Below are 24,085 nucleotides of genomic sequence, written 5' to 3' on the forward strand. Positions count from 1 at the left end.
GACATGGCTTTAAAAAGATTTTTTAAAAGTCACCATATAATGCAAACTAAATGTGTTAACACGCCTTTAAAAGGAAGACCGCAAGCGTCCCATTACCTCCTGTCATGATAATGGGTTCCCATCACTCTCCAGGAATGTTTCATCTTTCTCTGATCAGTGCATTTAATCTGGGAGGGAGTCAAACTGCCAGGCCTATTAAACACCCATTGCTTCTCTTTATCATATAACAATGGCCTTGTTTCTTGGAGGCTTTTCCATGGAGCAACAGATTATGTATATTTTCCATATTTTCCACGTGTGTTTTTCATTCTTTTCATTAAACAGTACTGTTTTCCTCTTAGATGGCAAAGGACACTCTAACGTAAAATACGTTCTGTTGTTGCTGTTTAGTTGCTCAGTCATGTCGGACTCTTTCCAACCCCGTGGACTGCAGCCCCTCAGGCGCCCCCGCCCCGAGTCTGTCCTCCTCCCTCCTGCACACCATCTCTCCTCTCTCTCCTCGGTCTGCCTCCTCCACATTTAATTTCATCAACAGTATCAGTGATTCAGTCATCTCTGTTGGTGAGCCCATGGATGTAGCCCGCCAGGCTCCTCTGTCCATGGGATTCTCGAGGCCAAGACGCTGGAGTGGGTTCCCATTCCCTCCTCCAGGGGATCTTCCCAACCCAGAGATCAAACCCAGGTCTCCCACACTCCTGGCAGATTCTTTTACCAACTGAGCCATCGCGGAAGCCCAGGAAGACTGGAGTGGGCAGCCTGTCCCTTCTCCCGAGGATCTTCCTGACCCATGGAATCAAACCAGGGTCTCCTGCATTGCAAGCAGATTCTTTACCAACTGAGCTACTGGGGAAGAAAGGGTCATAGATCTAAAGGCAAAATGCAAAATAATCCTGAAAAACTCCAAAAGTCTTCCCATGAGCAAACCCGTACTGTGCAGTAAAAGTGGTGCTCAGAGGGAAACTGGTCATCTTACAAGTTAGACTCAATCACCCTTTTGTCAGCTTGGCCTTACTGGGAGTTGCCATTTCTTAGATTCGCTTTCCCTCCACGGCTCTCTCTTAGAGTTGAATAGAAGAATTTGTGGCAGAACTGGGAGGGGGACATGGAGCAAGTCCTCACCAGAATCTCTTCCCGGAACGCTCCCGAGTGAGAGCAGGCCTTTGGAGAGGCCTGCCCAAGATCTTAGAGGCAGACGCCAAGCCGCCCCAGGAAGGGCGACGTGCAGGATCAGATGAGGCTGAGACACGCAGGGAGGAGCCTGATGGGGCCCAGCCGGCCCGACTCTGTGCTCCACGTGCAGGACTCCAACGAGGTCAGCCGGACCGGGTCCCCACTAGAGACCGTCCAGATGGGGCTCCCCTGATGGGTGCGCAAGCTCTGCTTTTGGAGATCCCCACAAGCCCTGACTGCACAGGGATTCTCCACTGATTCAAGGCTCCCTGCTGCTGCCAAGGTTCACGCAGAGAAAGGAGGCTGAAAACTGATGAACTAAAGATCCCACTGCAGAAATCTGGAAAAGAACAGCGGAAGCCCAAAGCAAGCACTGAGTTGGCCCAAACATTCGTTCACGAGTTTCCACAATGGAAAAACCCAGAGAAACTTTGGGGCCAACCAAATAGAAAGAAAATGTGGTGGTCAGGGACTTTCCAATATATTTCCTATTTCTTTCTTCTGGGTTCCTTCTGGATTCACCTTCTAACCTCTTTTGATGTTCCAAGCAGCCATTTTGAGCAAAAAAAAAAAAAAAGAATAAAAGTGAAGTGTTTCTCTCCCAGGCAGAGGCACGTAAAAGCCACTATGAGGCTGCTGGCACTTTCTTTCCACGGCGTTAACGATTAAAGAAGCATCCGTCATGAGGAGGACTCCTACAGCCCAGCCCAGGTGAGCAGAGCCCCCCTCCTACCTCACACTGGCCAGGACATGCTGCAAGAAGTCTGCCTCTGGTGTGGGAAGCCACAGGGAGCAGGGCTGAGCTACCACTGCCAAACCGCTGATTCAGGAGGAAAGTGAAATATGTGAATTTTTCAATCACTAAACACGTGGGGGGTTTTATGCAGCAGCAGATAACTAGAACACTGAAGTCTGGTCAATGAAAAATGAAAGTGATGGGGCACTTCCATGCAGATGATGTCAGTTGCCAGAGAGAAGCACTCTTTTCTTCCCTAGTGTATTATATTCAGTGGAAGGACAGATACTGAAGCTGAAGCTCTAATGTTCTGGCCACCTGATGCGAAGAGCCGACTCACTAGAAAAGACCCTGAGACTGGAAAAGATTGAAGGCAGGAAAAGGGGACGACAGAGGATGAGATGGTTGGATGGCACCAATTCACAGGACATGAGTTTGAGCATCTCCGGGAGATAGTGCAGGACAGAGAAGCCTAGCGTGCTGCATGGGGTCACAGGTCAGACACAACTTAGCAACTATACAACAACAACACAGCAATCAAGGAAGGAAGGATGCTGTGGGATGCAGCTTCCTTCATTCTAAATCTCTGCGTAACTGATGTGAGAGAATTCCTCTGCTGACCCACATTTACTGTGCAGCTCAAACAAAATATAAACCTTTGTTGTGTTAAGCTACTAAGACTCTGGAGTTGTTTGTTTCCATAGCATATCATAATCTAATATGTTTTGATTGACACAGAGGTAATGAAGACAGAAAGCAAAAATGCAACACAGTGTATCAAAAAAGACAATTTTTTTTGTAAAAAGTTAAGACAAAACAGACATCTCGTAAGATTAAGTTAAAAAAAAGAAAGCATCTAAGTATTATCAAATATTACCATCAAACTTGAGAATCGGGATGAAATGCAAAGCGTCTTAGAAAAGGCTTACTGAAACTGACTCAAGAAATAAAGTTAGAAATACTATAATCCTATTATTATCAAAGATGCTAAAGCAAAAATTTTTAAATCTCTCTCCAAAGAAAGCAACAAACCCATGTGGTTTTCTAAGTAAATTCTTTCAACTCTTTCTAACATAATGAAAACTTTTAAGAAACTAAAAATAAAGGCATACTCCCTGACTTTTAAGACCAGAAAAACTTACAAAAAAGAAAAATGCCAATCTGATAAAGAAATATTCCAAATTCATTTTACCAAAGACTATGTCAGCAAAAACCTTAAAATGTTAGCACTTCACATCCAACATTTTATATCATAAAAACTGTATTAGCATGAATACAAAAAATTCTCAGTAATAGAAAATTATAATTCACTACACTGACTTTAAAACACATCAAAAAATCTTTTGATTATCTCAGTTTGGTAAAACTAAACAATCATACTTGAAACCAGTCTGTTGTTCCATGTCTAGTTCTAATTGTTGCCTCCTGACCTACATATAGGTTTCTTAAGAGGCAGGTCAGGTGGTCTGGTATTCCCATCTCTTTCAGAATTTTCCACAGTTTATTGTGATCCACACAGTCAAAGGCTTGGGCATAGTCAATAAAGTAGAAATAGATGTTTTTTCTGGAACTCTCTTGCTTTATCGATGATCCAGCGGATGTTGGCAATTTGAACTCTGGTTCCTCTGCTGGAAAAACAGACTGGTTCCAAATGGGAAAAGGAGTAGTCAAGGCTGTATATTGTCACCCTGCTTATTTAACTTCTATGCAGAGTATATCAGGAGAAACGCTGAGCTGGAAGAAGCACAAGCTGGAAGCAAGATTGCCGGGAAAAATATCAATAACCTCAGATATACAGATGACACCACCCTTATGGCAGAAAGTGAAGAGGAACTAAAAAGCCTCTTGACGAAAGTGAAAGAGCAGAGTGAAAAGTTGGTTTAAAGCTCCAACATTCAGAAAATGAAAATCATGGCATCTGGTCCCATTACTTCATGGCAAATAGATGGGGAAACAGTGGAAACAGTGTCAGACTTTATTTTGGGGGGCTCCAAAATCACTGCAGATGGTGACTGCAGCCCTGAAATTAAAAGACGCTTATTCCTTGGAAGGAAAGGTATGACCAACCTAGGCAGCATATTCAAAGGCAGAGACATTACTTTGCCAACAAAGATCCGTCTAGTCAAGGCTATGGTTTTTCCAGTGGTCATGTGTGGATGTGAGAGTTGGACTGTGAAGAAAGCTGAGTGCCAAAGAATTGATGCTGTTGAACTGTGGTGTTGGAGAAGACTCTTGAGAGTCCCTTGGGCTGCAAGGAGATCCAACCAGTCCATTCTAAAGGAGATCAGCGCTGGGTGTTCTCTGGAAGGAATGATGCTAAAGCTGAAACTCCAGTACTTTGGCCACCTCATGTGAAGAGTTGACTCATTGGAAAAGACTCTGATGCTGGGAGGGATTGGGGGCAGGAGGAGAAGGGGACGACAGAGGATGAGATGGCTGGATGGCATCACCGACTCGATGGACGTGAGTTTGAGTGAACTCCGGGAGTTGGTGATGGACAGGGAGGCCTGGCGTGCTGCAGTTCATGGGGTCGCAAAGAGTCGGACACGACTGAGCGACTGAACTGAACTGAAACAATCATATTTAAACTTTTTCTATAAATTAACCAAAAGGAATGTCAAAGGATATCTATAAAATCTATAACCAGCATCATCTTAAATGAATAAACTATTAAGGAATTCTATTTAAAACCAGAAAAAAAGGCAAGGGCACCCACAATCACCGGTTTTGTCAACAGCACATTAGTTTCAGGCCAACACAATAATACAAGATAAAGAAATGAAAAAAAAATGTATTGGACAAAATAAAATAAAACTCTCAGTACTTGCAAATAAACTAAAAACATTCCAAAACTAAGATCATGACATCCAGTCCCATCACATCATGGCAAACATGGAAACAATAGAATGTTTCCATTATGGGGAACAATGGAAACAGTAACAGACTTTCTTTTCTTGGGCTCCTAAATCACTGCAGAAGGTGACTGCAGCCATGAAATTAAAAGATGCTTGCTCCCTGGAAGAAAAGTATGTCAAACCTAGACAGCATATTAAAAAACAGAGACATTACTTTGCTGACAAAGGTCTGTCTGGTCAAAGCTATGGTTTTTACCAGTAGTCATGTATGGATGTGAGAGTTGGACCATAAACAAAGCTGAGTGCTGAAGAATTGATGCTTTTGAACTGTGGTGTTGGAGAAGACTCTTGAGAGTCCCCTGGACTGCAAGGAGGTCAATCCTGAAGGAGATCAGTCCTGGGTGTTCCTTGGAAGGACTGATGCTGAAGCTGAAGCTCCAATACTTTGGCCACCTGATCCAAAGAACTGACTCACTGGAAAAAACCCTAATGCTGGGAAATAGTGAAGGCAGGAGGAGAAGAGGGTGACAGAGGATGAGTTGGTTGGGTAGTATCACCGACTCAATGGACATGAGTCTGAGCAAACTCCAGGGGTTGGTGATGGACAGGGAGGCCTGGCATGCTGCAATCCATGGATTGCAAAGAATCAGACACGACTGAGCAACTGAACTGAACTGATTTACAGATGATATGATTGTCTATGTAGAGAACCTGAAAGTATCTGCATTTCAGTTACTAGTAACAGAAAGGATATGATAAGTTGTATAAATATAAAATAATATCCAAAATTAAATTATATTCTTTTACAGCATCAACAAAAGAATCAGTTCAGTTCAGTTCAGTTCAGTCACTCAGTTGTGTCCGGCTCTTTTCGACCCCATGAATTGCAGCACGCCAGGCCTCCATGTCCATCACCAACTCCTGGAGTTTACTCAAACTCATGTCCATCGAGTCGGTGATGCCATCCAGCCATCTCATCCTCTGTCATCCTCTTCTCCTCCTGCCCCCAATCTTTCCCAGCATCAGGGTCTTTTCCAATGAGTTAACTCTTCGCATGAGGTAGCCAAAGTATTGGAGTTTCAGCTTTAGCATCAGTCCTTCCAATGAATATTCAGGGTTGATTTCCTTTAGAATGGACTGGTGGGATCTCCCCGCAGTCCAAGAGACTCTCAAGAGTCTTCTCCAACACCACATTTCAAAAGCATCAATTCTTCGCTGCTCAGCTTTCTTCACAGTCCAACTCTCACATCCATACATGACCACTGGGAAAACCATAGCCTTGACTAGATGGACCTTTGTTGGCCAAGTAATGTTTCTGCTTTTTAATGTTATCTAGGTTGGTCATAACAAAAGGATAGAAATTCCCAGTTTCATAATTTTTAAAATACAATTTACAGTAAGCAATAAAATACATAATATCCTTTGGTATCAATGAGTAAGAACAACTTATGGAAAACTATAAAACATTACTGAACCACATAAATGAATGGAGAGACAGCCCATGTTCATGGATAGAAAAATTTAATATCACAAAATATGAATTCCCAGCAATGAATCGATAGATTAAATATAACACTAACAAGATCCTACTTGAGTTTTTTTATATTGAGGTTAAAATAAGTTAATTGTAAAGTTTGTATGGAAGAAGAAAAAGTCAAGAATAACCAAAAAGCTTTTCAAAAAGTTGACTGTTATTTCCCTTGCCCAATATAAATACTTATTATAAAGCTTTATTAATTATACTCTGTGCATGTATATTTAAAAAAGAAAAAACAACCAGTGGAGCAGAAAAGATAACCCATAACAAACCACTTGTATACGGAATTTTGATTTATAACAGATATGGTGAAAGAAGTAACTAACATGGATATGTAAAAATCAATTCTCCACAAGAAAAAGGCATGTAAATGGATCTTGATCACTATCTTATACCGCACAAACGCCATATATAGGCACGTATGACAAAATGGATAAAATGAACGGAAAGAAATGACAAAAAGTGCAGATGAAGCCCACTTCTGAGGGATGGTGGGGAAATGAGAGGTGAAGTATACAGACTGGTAGATATTACTGGGGTATTCTAGTTTGGACTGGGGACACGGGTGCTTAGTTTCAGTGTAAACAAACAAACATATCAGTGAAAATTGAGCTCAATAATCAAAGTTTAATTAAATTAGTCAAATGATAAATTCCATTCTGTGCACCTAATGTCCAGTTCTGAAGAACATGGGTGTTATAGGTTTGAATTAACTGCAAGTCAACAACTGGGAAAGAGTAGATGTTAGATCAACCGTATGTCTGAACTATGCTAACATTTCTTCATTACCTCTTTCATTTTTGTTCATCCAATTTCCTATCCTCCTCATTTTTAACATCACATGGCTTTTGTTCTACTGATGCACCAGTCTAAAACTTCCATTCTTTCCTAATATCCACAGATCACTAGTAGCTTGAAATCGTAATTATTTCCCCTTTTTTATATAGCTTAAAAGATAATACAGTACATTAAAATACACAGGCAATAATTCAATCTTTGCAGTAAGCCCACAGGAATGGAATCCTGCACCTGTGATATTACACTTGTCCTGGCCATGCTATCCCAAGATCATTATGTCTGAGGGATAGTAAAGGACACTGGTAGAAGTGGGGAGACATTCTCATTCTTAAACTCTCAGTCAGGGCTCTCATCACCAGAACCCTGCGTGGTCTACCACTGTCTCCAGCAGGAACCTTCTGGAAGGTGGAAACCCTAGACACTGCACTTATTCATAAGCTCCTCTCTGACAATAGTCATCATCTTTAGAAATCCTCTCAAGAATTTCAAGTTCTAAGAAGAAGCTATGGTACTTTATATTTGTATGCTTCCAATGCAATAAATTATTCACTCAGTAGATTTTAATTGCATTAATAACTGCAATTTTCCATTTCAAGAACCAGGTTTTTAAAAGGATTCGGTTCAGCTCTTGAGATACAGCTGGACTTCCGCATCCTTTACGGCGACAGAGGAGCAACCCAGGTCTGTGGTCTCGTCCCCTCTGTCCTGGCACTGCTGTTCCAGGGCCCTGGGCAGAATCAGAAAGCTGGCCGGCAAAACTGCTCATGGGGATTTTTAGGCTGGGGTTCTCTACTCTGCCCATCACTCTCTCTTGAAGCTGGCACCTGGGGATGGAAGTGTAAGCCCAAGTGACATGATGATTTGTAATGTGAACCTCCAAACTGCAAATCTCTCTGGGCTCCCATCTTTGCGGTTTTTCAGTTCAGTTCAGTTGCTCAGTCGTGTCTGAATCTTTGCAACCCCATGAATCGCAGCACGCCAAGCCTCCATGTCCATCACCAACTCCCAGAGTTCACTCAGACTCACATCCATCAAGTCGGTGATGCCATCCAGCCATCTCATCCTCTGTCGTCCCCTTCTCCTCCTGCCCCCAATCCCTCCCAGGCATCAGAGTCTTTTCCAATGAGTCAACTCTTCACATGAGGTGACCAAAGTACTGGAGTTTCAGCTTTAGCATCATTCCTTCCAAAGAACATCCAGGGCTGATCTCCTTCAGAATGGACTGGCTGGATCTTCTTGCAGTCCAGGGGACTCTCAAGAGTCTTCTCCAACACCACAGTTCAACAGCATCAATTCTTTGGCACTCAGCTTTCTTCACAGTCCAACTCTCACATCCACACATGACCACTGGGAAAACCATAGCCTTGACTAGATGGACCTTTGTTGGCAAAGTAATGTCTCTGCTTTTGAATATGCTGTCTACGTTGGTCATAACTTTTCCTCCAAGGAGTAAGCATCTTTTAATTTCATGGCTGCAATCACCATCTGCAATGATTTTGGAGCCCCCCAAAATAAAGTCTGACACTGTTTCCACTGTTTCCCCATCTATTTCCCATGAAGTGATGGGACCAGATGCCATGATTTTCATTTTCTGAATGTTGAGCTTTAAGCCAACTTTTCACTCTGCTCTTTCACTTTCAGCAAGAGGCTTTTTAGTTCCTCTTCACTTTCTGCCATAAGGGTGGTGTTATCTGTATATCTGAGGTTACTGATACTTCTCCTGGCAATCTCGATTCCAGCTTGTGCTTCTTCCAGCTCAGCGTTTCTCCTAATGTACTCTGCATAGAAGTTAAATAAGCAGGGTGACAATATACAGCCTTGACATACTCCTTTTCCTATTTGGAACCAGTCTGTTGTTCCAATAACAAAAATGTCCAGTTCTAACTGTTGCTTCCTGACCTGCATATAGGTTTCTCAAGAGGCCGGTCAAGTGGTCTGTGGTTTTTACTGGATCCTTATACAAAGAGGGCACTGAAGCAACATTATCAAAGTCTTAACTGGGCCAAATGGATCAAACACATGAGCTGATTCAACAACCCTTTTCTCTCCTTCCGAATGCACTGGGGGGCCGCAAACCAAAACTGCCAGATGTGTGTTAATTTCCCATCGACAGTTTGATGCCAGGGAGCATAAGTGAAAGTCACTAAGTCATGTCTGACTCTTTACAACCCCATGGACTATATAGTCCATGGAATTCTCTAGGCCAGAATACTGGAGTGGGTGGCCTTTCCCTTCTCCAGGGGATCTTCCCAACTTAGCAATCAAACCCAGGTCTCCCACATTGCAGGTGAATTCTTTACCAGCTGAGCCACAAGGGAAGCCCAAGAATACTGGAGTGTGTAGCCCACCCCTTCTCCAGCAGATCTTCCCAACCCAGGAATCGAATCAGGGTCTCCTGCATTGCAGGCAGAGCTACCAAGGAAGCCGTGGTAAATATTATCTTATCACTCTTGTTCATTTATATAACATTATCCAAAGCTAACAGAATTAAAAAATACGAACGTCAATTCAAGTGTCAATTTGGCAGAATTTTAGTGCTAGAGACTGGTAATGTGTCAAAATATTACTTTAATTAAACTATCTATGATTCTTGATTATTTTTTATAAAATAATTCAAAGCTATATTCATACTTATCATGTAAATAGAAAAACATCCCATTTTTTATACCTAGATTTTAAAATCCTAGTACTCATTTAGTTGTCAGCCTGAAATACATCTATGGGAGCCCCTACCAAGGAAAACCCTGGGGGCTGCAAATATAATAACAAAAATGACCACATCTGTTGTAGGTAAAATGGGTGCCCGGCTCTGTGCTAGATGTCCACAGGGTCCATTTTACTCAGTTCCCAAATGAACTCCCTGAGCCTGGATGTGTTATTCATTTCAGTCCACAGCAGACAAATCAATTTTTCAGGAACACTAAGTGGCAACGCTGAGACCAGATTCAGGTCTAGTGACAGTTTTATGTTCTTAACAAGAGGCCACATGATGGGAATGACAGCGGCTAAGGAAAACATATCTATTCCCTAAACTGTACATGTTAATTACACACCTTCCATCTGGTTAGTGCTGCATTAAATATTGGGGGTGCTAAGTTTCTTCCCTGAAAGAATCAACAATTAGTTGAGGAGCAAGATGAACTCAACAAAGTATTCTGCAAGTCAGACAACAGTCGTCGAGAGGGAAAATTATTTCATGAAATAAATGAGCTCCAGGAGATGAATCCAGTCAATCTTAAAGGAAATCAACCCTGAATATTCATTGGAAGGACTAATGCTGAAGCTGAAGCTCCAATCCTTTGGCCACCTGATGCGAAGAGCTGACTCACTGGAAAAGACCCTGATGCTGGGAAAGACTGAAGGCAGGAGGAGAAGGGGGTGACAGAGGATGAGATGGTTGGATGGCATCACCAACTCTTGGATTTAAGCAAAGTCCAAGAGATAGTGGAGGACAGTGGAGCCTGTCATTCTGCAGTCCATGAGGTCACAAAGAGTCGGACTGACGTGACTGAGCAGCTGAACCACAACAACAAGGATGGGTGAGCTTTGCAGGCATCCAATACAGATAGGGATGCCCAGCACAGGACAGACTGCTGAAGCGCGAGGAGAGCTTGAACTTGGACATGCGGCCTAGGGAGGAGGAGGCTTCCAGGTGAGGAGACGCATTGGACGCACTGGAGGATACAGAGCAAAGCTAGAGAGGACAGCTGCAGATGGAGCCCAGGCTGACCGACCACCCAGAGCAGAGAGGCCAGTGGCAGCAGGTCAAAGATGAGCCGCTTCAGGACGGAATACCACCCAGGGGGAGGCCCACCCCAGTGTTGGTCCCAGCGGACACTCCATCAACATCACTGAAGGAAGAATGAGCAGATGGTCCGGTGGATGGTGCTGATGCCAACACTGAGTTACAGGCAGAACCAGAGTACCCTGGAGCAGGAAACGGCAGCCCACTCCAGTATTCTTGCCTGGAGAATCCCAGGTACACGGGAGCCTGGCGGGCTGCAGTCCAAGGGGTCACAGAGTCAAACCTGATGGATGGACTGAGCACACAAGCCGCACAGCCGCACTGAATATCCAAAGGATGCTTGCAAGTCTTTTCCTGCTGGGCCTGTAAACTGCAACCGATGCTTCCGCAGAAAATGACAGTTTTTCGTTGTCTTTTGTTTATACCACAGCGAAGTTATAATTAAAATGACTTATTGAATTACTGGTTGTGATTACAAATACCTGCCAAGTAAGTCTCCTGCATGGATAGAGAAATTCACAGAAAGATGTACCTTTAGCTTCCTCCACTCCAATTCCTGAGAGCATGCACTTTTCCCTCCCCATCCCCCACCCCCAGCCCCAGAATGCTTAGACTGGAGAAAGTACACAGAGAATTTCCTACTCCTCAGAGGAGATGTCAGACATGTTCATCTGCCTTCTCCAGCCTTCCACTCCCCAAGAAAGGGGTGAAAGACTGACTTTCTTGTCAAAAGATTCTTGATTCTTCCACCCACTGGGGGCGCTGAAATAGTCCCTGCAATCATAAAACTATTTCCCTTTACAATGACTGGTTTCATTTATTTGCTTTGGAAAAATTAAGGTTCTTTCTCCATGTACAGAGAAAAGAAACACTCTGATATATCTGCCCTGAGAAAAAACACCTGATGCTGGGAAAACTGACATGTCATAAAGGACTTGTGGTCATCGTTGGAAAGAGCTGGCACAGTCAGTCACAGTAAAAGCAAGAGGGTGGATCATAGTCTGAAAAATCATAGGTATTACATATTTAATAAAAGCTTATTTGATTTTAGTACTAAAAAACAGACCCCCAAAAATCAGTTTTATTGCAATATCTGACTATTTTAAATGTATAGGAATGAAATTTTTCCAGTTGAAATACTGACCACCCCAATCATAAATTTTAGCCAAAACAAATCTGGCCGGAGCTAACTGGTATTTGACAAACTAAAAAAATATGTCAACCTTTCCTAACTATGACAGGCAAATTTTGAGAAAAGTTGGCTGCTCTGGACATAATAAATGAGAGACGATTTAATTCTGAGATGACTTTGTCATGCATTTAGTAATAAGAACCAGTCCTGGACAATGAAGTTAACTCATAAGACTTAGAACTTAAAAGTTTGGTCTCATTAGTTCCAGGGTCTCATGCCAGGGGGCAATTTAATTTTGTTCAGCATGCCCATAGCATCATCAAAAACTTTCACCATAAGCAAAATGAAAGTATTTTTCATATTATTAAGTATGATATTAAAATTCAAGTCATGGTATCATATGTGCTACTGGTTTCATGTCTTGATATTTCTTAACAAATATGAGGTTAAACCTATTTAACAGCTTTTTATGTAAAAAAAAAGCTGTTAAGCAAGATGGCAAAGTTTCAATTCAGAATTTACTTTTACAGTATAATAAAAATACTTTGCAGATTACTTTAACTTCATGATCAATGATGCAAAACCATGCGTTGACCATAGATTGAAATTAAGTGAGAGAGGTTTGTGAATAATGTCAATTACAGGAACATAATTAGGGAGCTGAAACTCCAATCCTTTGGTCACCTGATGCCAAGAGCTGACTCACTGGAAAAGACTCTGATGCTGGGAAAGATTGAGGGCAGAAGGCGAAGGGGACGACAGAGGATGAGACGGTTGGATGGCATCACCGACTCAGTGGACATGAGTTTGAGCAAACTCTGGGATATATGAAGGATAGGGAAGCCAAGAATTGGACACAACTAAGCAACTGAACTGCAACAACAAAGGGGAATACAAAGTCAAGACAAAGCTTACTTTTTTTAAAAGATGTATTTCCAGTCACTTCACGCAAAAGCATTTACATATTGCAAAAAAATCACCATGTATTCAGATGATGTTAGGATCATTTTGTGATCCAAATGTTCCAGGAGACCATGGATGTGCATGAAGTAAGTTGCCAGAACATTTCCTACTACAAGAACTGGTGGAAGTCTAATGGAAATCAAAATCAGGCAGATTCATAGGAAAGAAGGAATCTGTCCAAGATTACAGGCAGCAAAAATAGATCTGCTGAGCTCCTGAATTACATCAGAGCCTAGCAATTCTAGTAAAGGTGGAAACCTGGGCCTACCCCAAGCAGCTATTTCTGTCTCCCGAGGTAGATCTCTAGGAAGCCACATTCTGGTCATTCTGAGAAATGAACTCACCCCAACCCCCGTGCGCATGGGCCTATGTTACTGCTGCACTGCCTTCTTAAGCTCCTGACCTTGAATGGCAGGGATAGAGAATATGGTTTTGCAAAGTGAAACTGCTATTTACGTTATTACTAAAAGCAAAATAGAAACGAGCTGTCCAGACCTCAGAATCAATCCAGTCCTTCTGAAGGTCAAGTTTCAGAGGACAGGATCCATTCCTCCCTGGTGTTTCCCAATTCCCACCCAGCCCAGCAGCCCCAGCTCCCACTTGAAGGTCACCTTTCCACCAGACCCCATTATCCTTCCTGACTGTGGAACATTTCTGCACAGCTCATCACCTAGAGGGGTTTACAAAGAGCAGACATGACCGAGCACGGTTTAGGCAGAGCAGAGAACAGGATCCATTCCATCGTCTCTGGACCTCCCCCTGGGCTACAGCCACGCCAAGGGAAGTGCTTGCTTTCTGCTTAAAGTGATTTTGCTAAATGCCTAGACTGTGGGAATGATCGATTTACCAAGAAAAATAAAGATGCCTGAGCAAACTTTTCAAAAAGATGCCATTCCAAAATTTGTTCCCCATGAAACAGAATGTAAAGCAACTGGATGCATTAAGTGCATGCTACGTCATTTCAGCCGTGTCCAACTCTCTGCAACCCTGTGGATGGCACCCTGCCAGGCTCCTCTGTCCATGGGATTTCCCAGGGAAGCATACGGGAGTGGGTTGCCTTTCCTCCTCCAGGGGCTCTTCCCCATCCACGACTGAACACACGTCTCTTATGTCTCCTACACTGGCAGGGTTCCTTACCACTAGTGCCACCTGGAAACCCTAAAGGAAGTGAGTAGAGAAACCAAAGATCAAAGGCAGATTAGAGAAGGGAGCTTCCAGCTGACTGCACTGAATCTCTCAGGGCGCAGCGATGCGTTCAAGCTACATCAAGGTTTAAGAAGTTAGAGATCCCTATCATAGCAAAGTGGTGTGTGTCAGGGAGGCATGAACTTCACACTTGTCTTTAAATATATTAACGGCGCTATAAATAGGCCATCACCTGCTCCTCCTCTTCCATTTAGAAGAGAACCAGCCAGAACGCTTTGAATTACAGATTCGCCAGAATCACAAGCAGCAATGTCCTGGCAGAACAGATTTGCAGAGGAAGAGGGACGTGTTTTCTCCCCTGCAGGAATGGTAATGAACAGGAGATGCCTTCAGAGACTCTGCTTGCCAAGGAGACAGAGCAGAAGTCTCTCCTCAAGTCCTCCTTGGCCCTAAAAAGTGGTGAGAAGAGGGAAAAAAAAAAAAATGCCATTCCAGGAAGCAGTGCAGGCTGGCAAGAAGATTGTGAAGACTGCCCTGAACTCACACCCAGAATGCAGAATGAAGGTGCTCTCTGTTCTGTGTTGCATAATATAAGACCCAGTTATGATCAGTGGCATCCGTGATCTTCTGCTTTCTAATTTTTTTTCCCCTTATTTTGTTGAATTCCATGAGAAGACAACACCTTTGACAATTGTGGGGAGAAGGCAAACTTCATCTTTTAAAGAACCATGATGATAACAAGTTTTCCCATGCATAATATCTGAGCACCATCTGGCTCAGGATATGAGGAATAAATTGCCAAAAACCAAGGACAGCGATTCTGCACGCAGTGGTGAAATAAAGGCACACACCCACGCCTTTGCTCCGCGGACAGAAATATAGGTGCATGTTTATATTCTGTGCTAAAAAGACAGCATTCCTCCCAGACGTCCCCAGATCAACCACTGACCAAAAATATCTCACTGATTAATCAATGGTTGGCACCCAAGCTGCACAGACACATCACAAGCGGTGCAAAAGTTTGAACCACACCAACACAAAGATCAGTAACAGGAAGTTTACCGCCATCTACAGATTTCCTCTCACTGCTTAAGGGAGTGAGCCAAAGGCTCCTGCTTGAAAAATACAAATTGGCAAAACTGACATCAGCTGTAGAGTTGCACTGCGGTCCCAGAGATGAAACCCAGTTGAGTAACCTGTACCAAACAGCAGGCACGATACACGACCCCCCTAGAAATAGGAAGGTGACAGTCCACCAATGCTTGTGACTTAGACACTCAACGGATGCAGGCTCACAACAGGTCAACACCCCCACCTCTCTGCCTATGGGACTAAACCTGCCAGATTTAAAGGCGAAGATGGATAATAAATACTTGTCTTTTTTTTTTTTTACTCGTCGTTCACCACTTTCCCGAGGCAGGATTTCTACAGACTTAAATGAAGTCCGATCCAAACTAAAATGCCATCTCGGGAACCGGGCAGCGGCCTCGCCAAGAGAGGCGCGGTGCTGATTCGGATGAGACCCGCTGGAGCGGATGCCGCGCGGAAAGCGCAGCGAGTTTGCCGGCGGGCGCACAGAGATGGAGAACGCACGCCGCGGCGGTCCACCTGGTCCACACACCCCGGCAACTTTTATTTTGGGGTAGAACCTCCCAAAGAAAACTTTTCTCCTGCCCGCAGGGCTCGCTCGAGCCGGGCCGGCCGCGGGCGGGCCGAGAGGGGCCGAGAGCCGCCCGGGCCGAGGGGCAGACCTCGGGGCTGGAGGCCCCCGGGCCGGGTCCTTCCCTCGCCTCCCGGGGCCCCGGGGGCGCGCGGAGAGGACACTCACCAGGCGGAGCGCGAAGAAGACGGCGAGCAGGGCGAGGCAGGCGCCCATGACGATGAGCAGCAGGAAGACGATGAGCGGGTGCTGCTGGCTCATGCGGTAGTAGGATTCGTAGAGCCAGTCCCGGGACCGCTGCAGCCCGTCTCCGCCGCCCGCTGCCGCCTCGGCGCGGTCCCGCAGGTAGCGGCGCCGCCGCATCGCCTCCTGCCACATCGGGGCGGCTCGCGGGGCGCCCGCCGAGCGCGCCCGGCCGGGGCTGCGCCGCCCGCCGGCGTGCCACCCGCGCGCCTCCTCGGCCGGCCCGGGCTGCCCGCGCTCCGAGCTGCGCGCAGGGGCCTCCGGCGCGGGCGGAGCTCGGCGCCCCGGGGCTGGGCGGCGGCCTCGGGGGCAGCTCCCGGCGGCGCCGCTGCCGCCAGCGCGCGGGAGGGGGCGGGCGCGACAGGGGCGCTCGGCCCGCCTCTGCCCCCACCCCGCGCGGCGCAGCCCGGGCCTCCACCCGCCGCCGCAGCCGCCGCCGCCCCCCGACGGCCGGGCCGCGCGCGCTGGGGGCGGCAGGAGGCCGAGGGCCGGGTGCTGGGGAGGAGGAACCGGCCGCGCCCCGATACCCGGGCGCCCGCCCCTTGGACACGCCCACACTCGGCCCCGGCGCGGGCCGCCTCCCTCCGCGGTCGCCGCCTGAGCTGGGGGGTGGGTAGTGGGGGAGTGCTCCCACCGTCCCCTACGCGGTCCGCGAGCTGCCTTTTGGGGGGGGGTTCCCCCTGTCCGTACCGCCCCCCACCTCCCACCTCGCTGGGACGATGCGGGGGCTCCTAACTGCTCCCCACTAGCTCCAAGAGCCGTGAGAAGGGGCAGTCCCACCCTCTGGCGGCCCCAGCCCTGAGTGATCTGCGAGGGCTGGGTGTGCCCCCCTTCCTGCCCACTTTGGCGGATCCGGGAGGAGACCTCGCCTTCTTCGGTACCTCCGGCTCAGAGGACCGCCGGGACTGCCTCTCCGGGCGCGCGAAGGAGTTACCTCCTCTCCGCATCCCCTACTGGGCAGGGGGTTTCCACCCTGGGTAGGGGGTTTCCACCCTGGGTAGGGGATTCCTACTCGTTTTCTTCGACTCTGCGCAGAGGGCTTGGGGGCTCTCACGGTCCTTCCGACTATCTAGAGGGCCCGGGGCTTCCTTGCAGGGAGCAGGAAGGCGCTGGGGCGCGAGGGGACCCCCGGGGCAGAGAACAGCCCCCCAAGTGCGCAATGCAGGAGGGAGGCTGCACCCCGCCACGTTCTCGCCCTGCAGTTTCAGCTTAAGTCACACTTTGGAGGGACCCCATGGGGCAAGGTTTGTCCGGCTTGGATTTTAGGGGGAGCCCTCTGAGGGGTCCAGGGGTCTCCGCTGTGTCGCTGCTGCGCCGCGAGGGCGCAGCGTGGGAGAGGGCGCTAGTGCGAGGGATTGGGACCCCCTCCCTCCACACCACTTCGAGGGACTGGGCGCGGGGGGCGGGGAGAGCGGTGCTGGAGACCCGGCTGGAGCCGCGTGGGGGCGGGCGGCTGCCGGGGAAGGGGCCCATCCCGACATTCCCACCGTCCAGACTTCTGGCCCTCTCCCCGGGCGGTGGGGGGCGCTCGCTGGCGCTCTCCGAGGGAGCCCACTCCTCTCTGGAGGGTTCCTCCCGCTCAAGCAAAGCCCACCTCTCCGCACAGCGGACCTCGACCCTCCCCTCTCACGCTCGAGCAAACAGCCCAGGGCGTGATCCTGTGCCCTTGTCCGTCCCAGGACACGGGACCGGCGCAGGGGGCCTCTGAGCCCCGGCACGGCCCAGCACTTGACAAACCTTCCCGAAGCGTCCCGCTGCCTGCTCGGGCACTCCTGTCCCCCTGCCCGGCAGGGGCATGTGAGCCGGGCAGCTGCGTGCCCAGTGACTACGGAACCCAGGCCACGGAGGGAGGAGGACCCAGAGCCTTCTAAGGGCTGTATTTTTAGCTGCAGTTCCTGCCTGCTCTGCTCAGGGGGTGTAGAGCAGAGAAGGACACAGCCGAACCACCTGGGGGGGGGGGGGTGGCGGCGGGTCAAGATGGGGCAGGCAGAGGGGGCGTGTCCCAGAGCCAGGACCGAGGCCCTGACCTCCAGATTCCACTTGGTCCTGGGCCTGCCCTCCCGCCCTGGACGTGCAGAGGAGAAAGGGGAGGAGGCGGCACATGGGAGAAGGGGGTCCCAAGCAGGGGATGGAACTGTCTTCTTCGTCCAGCTCCTGGTTTGCCCCCCTCACTCCGCCTTGCCTGCCCACTCCTGGCTATAGACCTTTAACCAGGTGAATTCCAATCCTAGCGTTTCCCTCGGGTCCGCTCACCCACTGGGCTCAGCTCTTTGATTTGCACGGAGGGGTTTTAGGGTTTTGGTGGTTCTGAGAGCAAGCTGTAAGACAGATCTGATGAATCAGATTGTGTATAAACAGCTAGAGCCGGGAGCCTCCTAAGGAAGCCCAGGTGAGTGGGAAGTTGCATGTTCTGGCCTGAGGATTCTGCTTCCTCTGGCTCTGCCCCAGGTCTGTCTGGGCTGCACCTGCAGTCACTTCTCTGATTCATGAGGCATCCTCACCCTTTGCCTTGATAAATGGCTTCCTTTACCCACTCAAGGAGGAAGGAAAAGTAAATAATCTGTAACTTAGGTTTATGGTTAAAAGTACTGAGAGGTGAGAGGGAAAAGTACCTGTTTAGTTATTTTCTCCTTCTGTCTAGGGGGCAGTGGGGTGTTTTTAAAAACCATTATCTATCTATTTGCCACATGGTAAAATAGGGTTGCTGTAAGAGTTCTAGGAGATTTGCTAAATATAATTTAAAGAGACTCTGCTTGGAGGAAGCACTGTCTTTGACCCTTATGACATTTTTTATCACTCACTGTTTCATTAATTCTTGCAATAAATATTTTGTGCTTGTCATATGTCAGATGTCAGGTAGTCCCTGGTAGCTCAGTGGTGAAGAATCCGCCTGCCAGCGCAGGAGACACTGGTTCCATCCCTGTGTCGGGAAGATCCCCTGGAGAAAGAAATGACAACCCACTCCAGTATTCTTGCCTGGAGAATCCCATGGACAGAAGAGCCTTATGGGCTACAGTCCATGGGGTCGCAAAAGAGTTGGACATGACTTAGCAACTAAGCAGCAACAAGTATGTCAAGGATGTTGACGGGGGAAATGTTCAACGGGGGAAATGAACCAGGCCTAGGACCCTTCTAGGAATTTCCAATGAACTTTGAAAAGTAGGGTTACAAAGAACAGAAAATGAGGAAAAGATCAACATTCATTCCCAACTCCCCCATACAATTTAAATTTCAACATAGTAAACAGGAAATGAAACGAATATACTATAATAATCAAGATATGTCAGGCTTCCCAAGGTTACACTGGGTTTCAGTTTGCAGGCTTATTTTTTTTTAATTGGAGGATAATAGCTTTACAATATGTTGGTTTCTGCCATACATCAACATGAATCAGCCATAGGGACTTATTTTTATGAGAACCTATTTATACAAAATAAAATGTGAACCGATATAATGATTATAGTTATTCTATCAGCATTTTAGAATCAATTGCACCAAGTATACCTTTTTAAAAGTTCACAACAGTTTCTATTTTGAAGGGAGGGAGAAAAGAAAGGAAAACCACCACGATATGATAATCCACAAGCGGCATGAAGTGGGGTGAGAAATGCCCTTTAGTACAAAGCCAGGAGCATGAAATCTGTGATTCCATAACTCATGTGATTCAACGGACCCCAAGGAGTCCGCGAGTCCATTTCCATAGTTTCAGGTGGCAGGCAGGCTATGCCAAGGGTAACACACAGAGAACAAAGGGTTTTCCCATGAATTCTCTCGGTATCAATGCATTTGTGACAAAACGCACAGAGAAACTGACTGTGGAAGCTCTAACTGGGCCTGAAGGAGTGTGGGGGGTGGGGGGGCATTGGAAAGGAGGATTCATTTTTCTCCTGCAGCGCTAGAGGGCAGCCTTCCATCCTTAGAACCCAGAAGGCAGGATCCTGGGCCTATGGGAGTGTGGTTTGTCCTGGGGTCGCCCCACACTTGGTTTAAAGTCCTGCTGTCATCATCTTGAAATTCTTGATCATTTGGGAATGAGGGGTCATCCATTTTTATTTTGCTCTGGGCCCTGCAAATTCGAGGGCGGGTCCTACTCACAGGAGGCTGAGCTGTCCTGGCATCTCTATCTGCGTGCAGAGCCTGCAGGCTGCAGGCTGCGGTTCAAGAAGGCAGACCCTTTGACCTCCTGCAGACAGACCGCAGGCACCTCTGCCTGCTAAGCTGGTCATGTTTCACACAGATGATAACACACCTGAGCGATTACACATCCGTTAAATAATGATGCCGCAGAAAGGGATTTTTGGATCAATGGGCCTTGCTTTAAAAATAACCCATCTTCTAGTTCCTATTCCGAATCCAGTTAGATTAGCTTCGTCAGTAAGGACGCCGTTGCGCTCTGCCCAATGTCACAGCGCTCTGATTGATTAAAGGCAGGCAGGCAAACTGTGCCAAGGACAGACACAGATGTGTGCCAACTCGGAGCGTGTTGTAGAGCTGAGTGCAGAGTACTTCCCTATGTATTCGTCTTTCTCTCTGGCAAATACATCACTACAATTTATATAATAAAGTATGAACAGTATGTCAACAGATGCATTATCACCATGAAATACGTTTTGTGTACCCACATAACATTTACATTTTGATTGAACTGGAGTCTGTGGCTACAGAAACCACACCACCAAAGCCAGTTTCAGCTCCGGGAAGCCTCATTGACTCTTTTAGCTCACTAAGGAGCTCCCCTGCAGTTCACTTTCTAGAGCATCAGAGTTGCTGAATGGACCATTAATATATTCAGCTTCTTTCCCCTTCGGTATGGAATACTCCCGACTTGTCTTTGAGAAATCTTGCTTCCTTGGTTTATTTGATAAATTATTTCTCAAGTGACAAAACTGGGATCAATATTTCAAAAACTTATCTTTAAAATCTGATTTCAGGTGACTGATTGGGACTTACGGTCCTGGATATATGAGATTATTTTGAGACAGACCTTTCACAAAAGCCCACTGCCGTTCCGAAGTTTGTTCCTAGGACTTGTTTCAAGAACCACTGAGACACTGGAATTCCTTCTGTGAGAGGCTGGGAGTGAGAACCAGTTAATGACTAATCAGAGCCAGGACCCGCACGGCTACAACCTTGTGAAAGGAATCGATTTCTCGGCTCCTACCCTGAGAATGAGATCTAAAAAGTCATGACTCATAGAGCAAGCTGTGTTCTCCGGATGTGTTGCCTAGGGAGGTATCAGAAGAGGGGCTTTATGTACCAAGCTTGAATGATTCAGATACCTTGACTTTTACTTTTATATCCTTTTAGGTGTCCCTTAAAAGAATCAATGAGAGAATAATTCAATTACACTCTGCTGCTGCTGCTGCTGCTGCTAAGTCACTTCAGCTGTGTCCGACTCTGTGCGACCCCATAGACGGCAGCCCATCAGGCTCAGCCGTCCCTGGGATTCTCCAAGCAAGAACACTGGAGTGGGTTGCCATTTCCTTCTCCAATGCATGAAAGTGAAAAGTGAAAGGGTTAAATAATGTACTTTGAGGGACAAGAAGTGGTCTCTAGGAAAAACAATGCTGTGACATCGTTGATGACTATTTTTGCCCAATTCTGAATTCATTCAATTTGGATAACTTAATTCAAGATGTTAAGCCACTCTGCCATGTTTGATTCGTGGTTTTATGTTTGCATTTGAAAATAAACTCACTGCCTGTATTCACACAGCTGTAATGGTTGTTAATATTCTTGTAATAAGTTAAAATGCTGAATTTTTGCTTCTCTCTGACACCAAATGTATGGGGATCTTAGAAGATGTCATAAATATTTCTGAGCTTCAGTTTATCTGTAACATGATAAGAATGAGTCAGTTAGTCTAAGCATTTTCTTAAAATGTTTATACTACCCTGGGCCGAGTAAAGGGATGAATTTTAATCAGCTTTTTTATATGGTAGCGGATGGGAATGGTACACATGCAGAAAAAGATTGTTGGTTTGTACACACACATTTGATAACAAGTCCTGTTTCCTTTTGTACAGTTCCTGAGGTTTTCAGGGCAAGTATACTGGGGTGGTTTGCCATTCCCTCCTCCAGCTGATCGCATTTTGTCAGAGCTCTGCTGTGACCCGTCCACCTTGGGCAGCCCTGCGTGACATGGCTCATAGCTGAGTCAGCATCATCGGATGCGGCATCTTTGGTAAAGTCCCTGATGCTGGGATGGCTGGACTGCATCACCAATGCAATGAACATAAACTTGGGCAAACTCCGGGAGATGGTGAGGGATAGGGAGGCTTGGCGTGCTGCAATTCATGGGGTCTCAAAGAGTCAGACGGGACTGGGCGACTGAACAACAACAACACTGTCTCCTTAGGTGTAAAGGCAAGTGTGAGAAGGCTTCAGTGTGTGCCATGGCAGTGAGTAGACACACAACTCTTTTTTTTGTCTTAATAAAGCCATTCTTCCCTCTCTAGTATGTGTTAGTTGCTCAGTCATGTCCAACTGTCCGACCCCATGGACTGTAGCCCACCAGGCTCCTCTGTGCATGGAATTTTTCAGGCAAGAATACTGAAGTGGATTGCCATTCCCTTCTCCAGGGATCTTCCTGACTCAGGGATCAAACCCAGGTCCCCTGCCTTGCAGGAAGATTCTTTACCGTCTGAGCCACCAAGGGGAAAATACCCTCACTAGAAGGTCAATTAATTAAAGGATGGAGATTTTGTTTCTTTTGTTCACTGTTATATCTCTATTACCTTAAATTTGCAAAACACATAGTAAATGCTTAATAGATATTTACTTGGTGAATGAATGAATAGATGGAAGAATGAAAATATAAAGTGATTTTATTCTGTTAAAAAAAAGTACAATCAACAAATAATGCTACTAGAGTCTTTAATCAGAACTTGATTTGATAGAAATTCTACCCAGGTCTTGAAAAGGTTATACGTATATAAATGTCTGCTATTGACATTACATTGATTTTTTTTTAAAACTCAGGATGTTTTCAGGTCCTAAAATGGCAAGATTTTCCTACAATATTGAACTAGTTCCATTCACCCCAGAGAGCAAAAGCTCATCACGTATATGAGCTGAGAAACTGAAAAATAATCATAAGATAAACATGTCCAGGAAAAGAAAAAATTTGCAGAATTAACCCCCATTGGGGCTACTTTTTCTCAAGAGGAAGCAGAATCTGATGCTGTAGCTCCCAGTCGCACACCAGAGGCCAAACAATTCCAGGCAAGGAAGACGCTCAGGGTTTATGTCCATTTAAAACCTCTTCTTTTGTGTAGCTTGACCAGGGCTGAGAACGCAACAGAAGCAGAGGTCGGATGGAGTGAAGTGGGCCACCTGCGTGAGTGACCGCTCTAATGACCAAGCAGCGACACCCAGATTAAGGGAAGCAAGATGAAGACACCGACTGGAAAGAGCCTTGTTGGGTTTTGTTGCTGCTAGCATTTTTGACAAAAGTGATATACTTCTGTAAATCCGATTCTAACTAGTATGATCCTCATGAACAGAGTTCCTTATTACAAATTCAGGACGTTTTACTCGTCAGTGGAAGGTTTCAAAAAGAACCCCAAGTGAACTGTTCAAGCAGGACCATTGAGTGTTGCAGTGTGTGATAGACACAGATCTTCATACCTAATTTAAGCACTTTCCTTTTAAATAGTATCCCAATCACAGGTGGCAGGTCCCAGATTGGACTCAAAAACATGCCTGCCAACCCTTCCAGCCCTTCAGTGCCTGCCTGCATGCACCAGTCACTCAGTCGTGTCCAGCCTCTTTGTAACCCCCTGGACTGCAGCCCCCAGGACCATCTGTAATGAGCCAGATGAGGACAAATCCTCCACTCCTGTGCTATCGCCTGTCCACATCCCAATAACCATTGTTTCTCCACCGTTATCGCAGTCTCTTCTCATGCCTCCTTATCCTCCTCTGTCCCACTTTCTTGTCTTAGTCAAGTCTTCAGGATTGCGCCCCTGCCTTGCTGCCAGCTCAGATCCATCCCCTCAGTGTTCCCCCTGCAACAGAAATCTGGCAGTGTCCTGCCCCATTACCTATGCAAGGAAACTACCTTCTCCTGTGAAATACCAGGTCTCTTAGAACAGCCCT

At 46.5% G+C, this 24,085-nt stretch overlaps 1 protein-coding gene across 1 annotated transcript in view; it reads right to left on the reverse strand.

Moving 5' to 3' along the window:
* The window catches only part of ADCY2 (adenylate cyclase 2), a 463,502-nt gene extending 447,001 nt beyond the window's left edge, over positions 1 to 16,501 (reverse strand). Inside the window, exon 1 of the mRNA XM_069556147.1 lies at positions 15,911 to 16,501. Coding sequence (XP_069412248.1) covers positions 15,911 to 16,120 — 210 coding nt within the window. The 5' untranslated portion in view covers positions 16,121 to 16,501. The remainder of the gene's footprint in view (positions 1 to 15,910) is intronic.
* Positions 16,502 to 24,085: the final 7,584 nt, after the last annotated feature.

This window comes from Ovis canadensis, chromosome 16 (genome assembly GCF_042477335.2).
Source record: "Ovis canadensis isolate MfBH-ARS-UI-01 breed Bighorn chromosome 16, ARS-UI_OviCan_v2, whole genome shotgun sequence".
Lineage (NCBI taxonomy): Eukaryota > Metazoa > Chordata > Mammalia > Artiodactyla > Bovidae > Ovis > Ovis canadensis.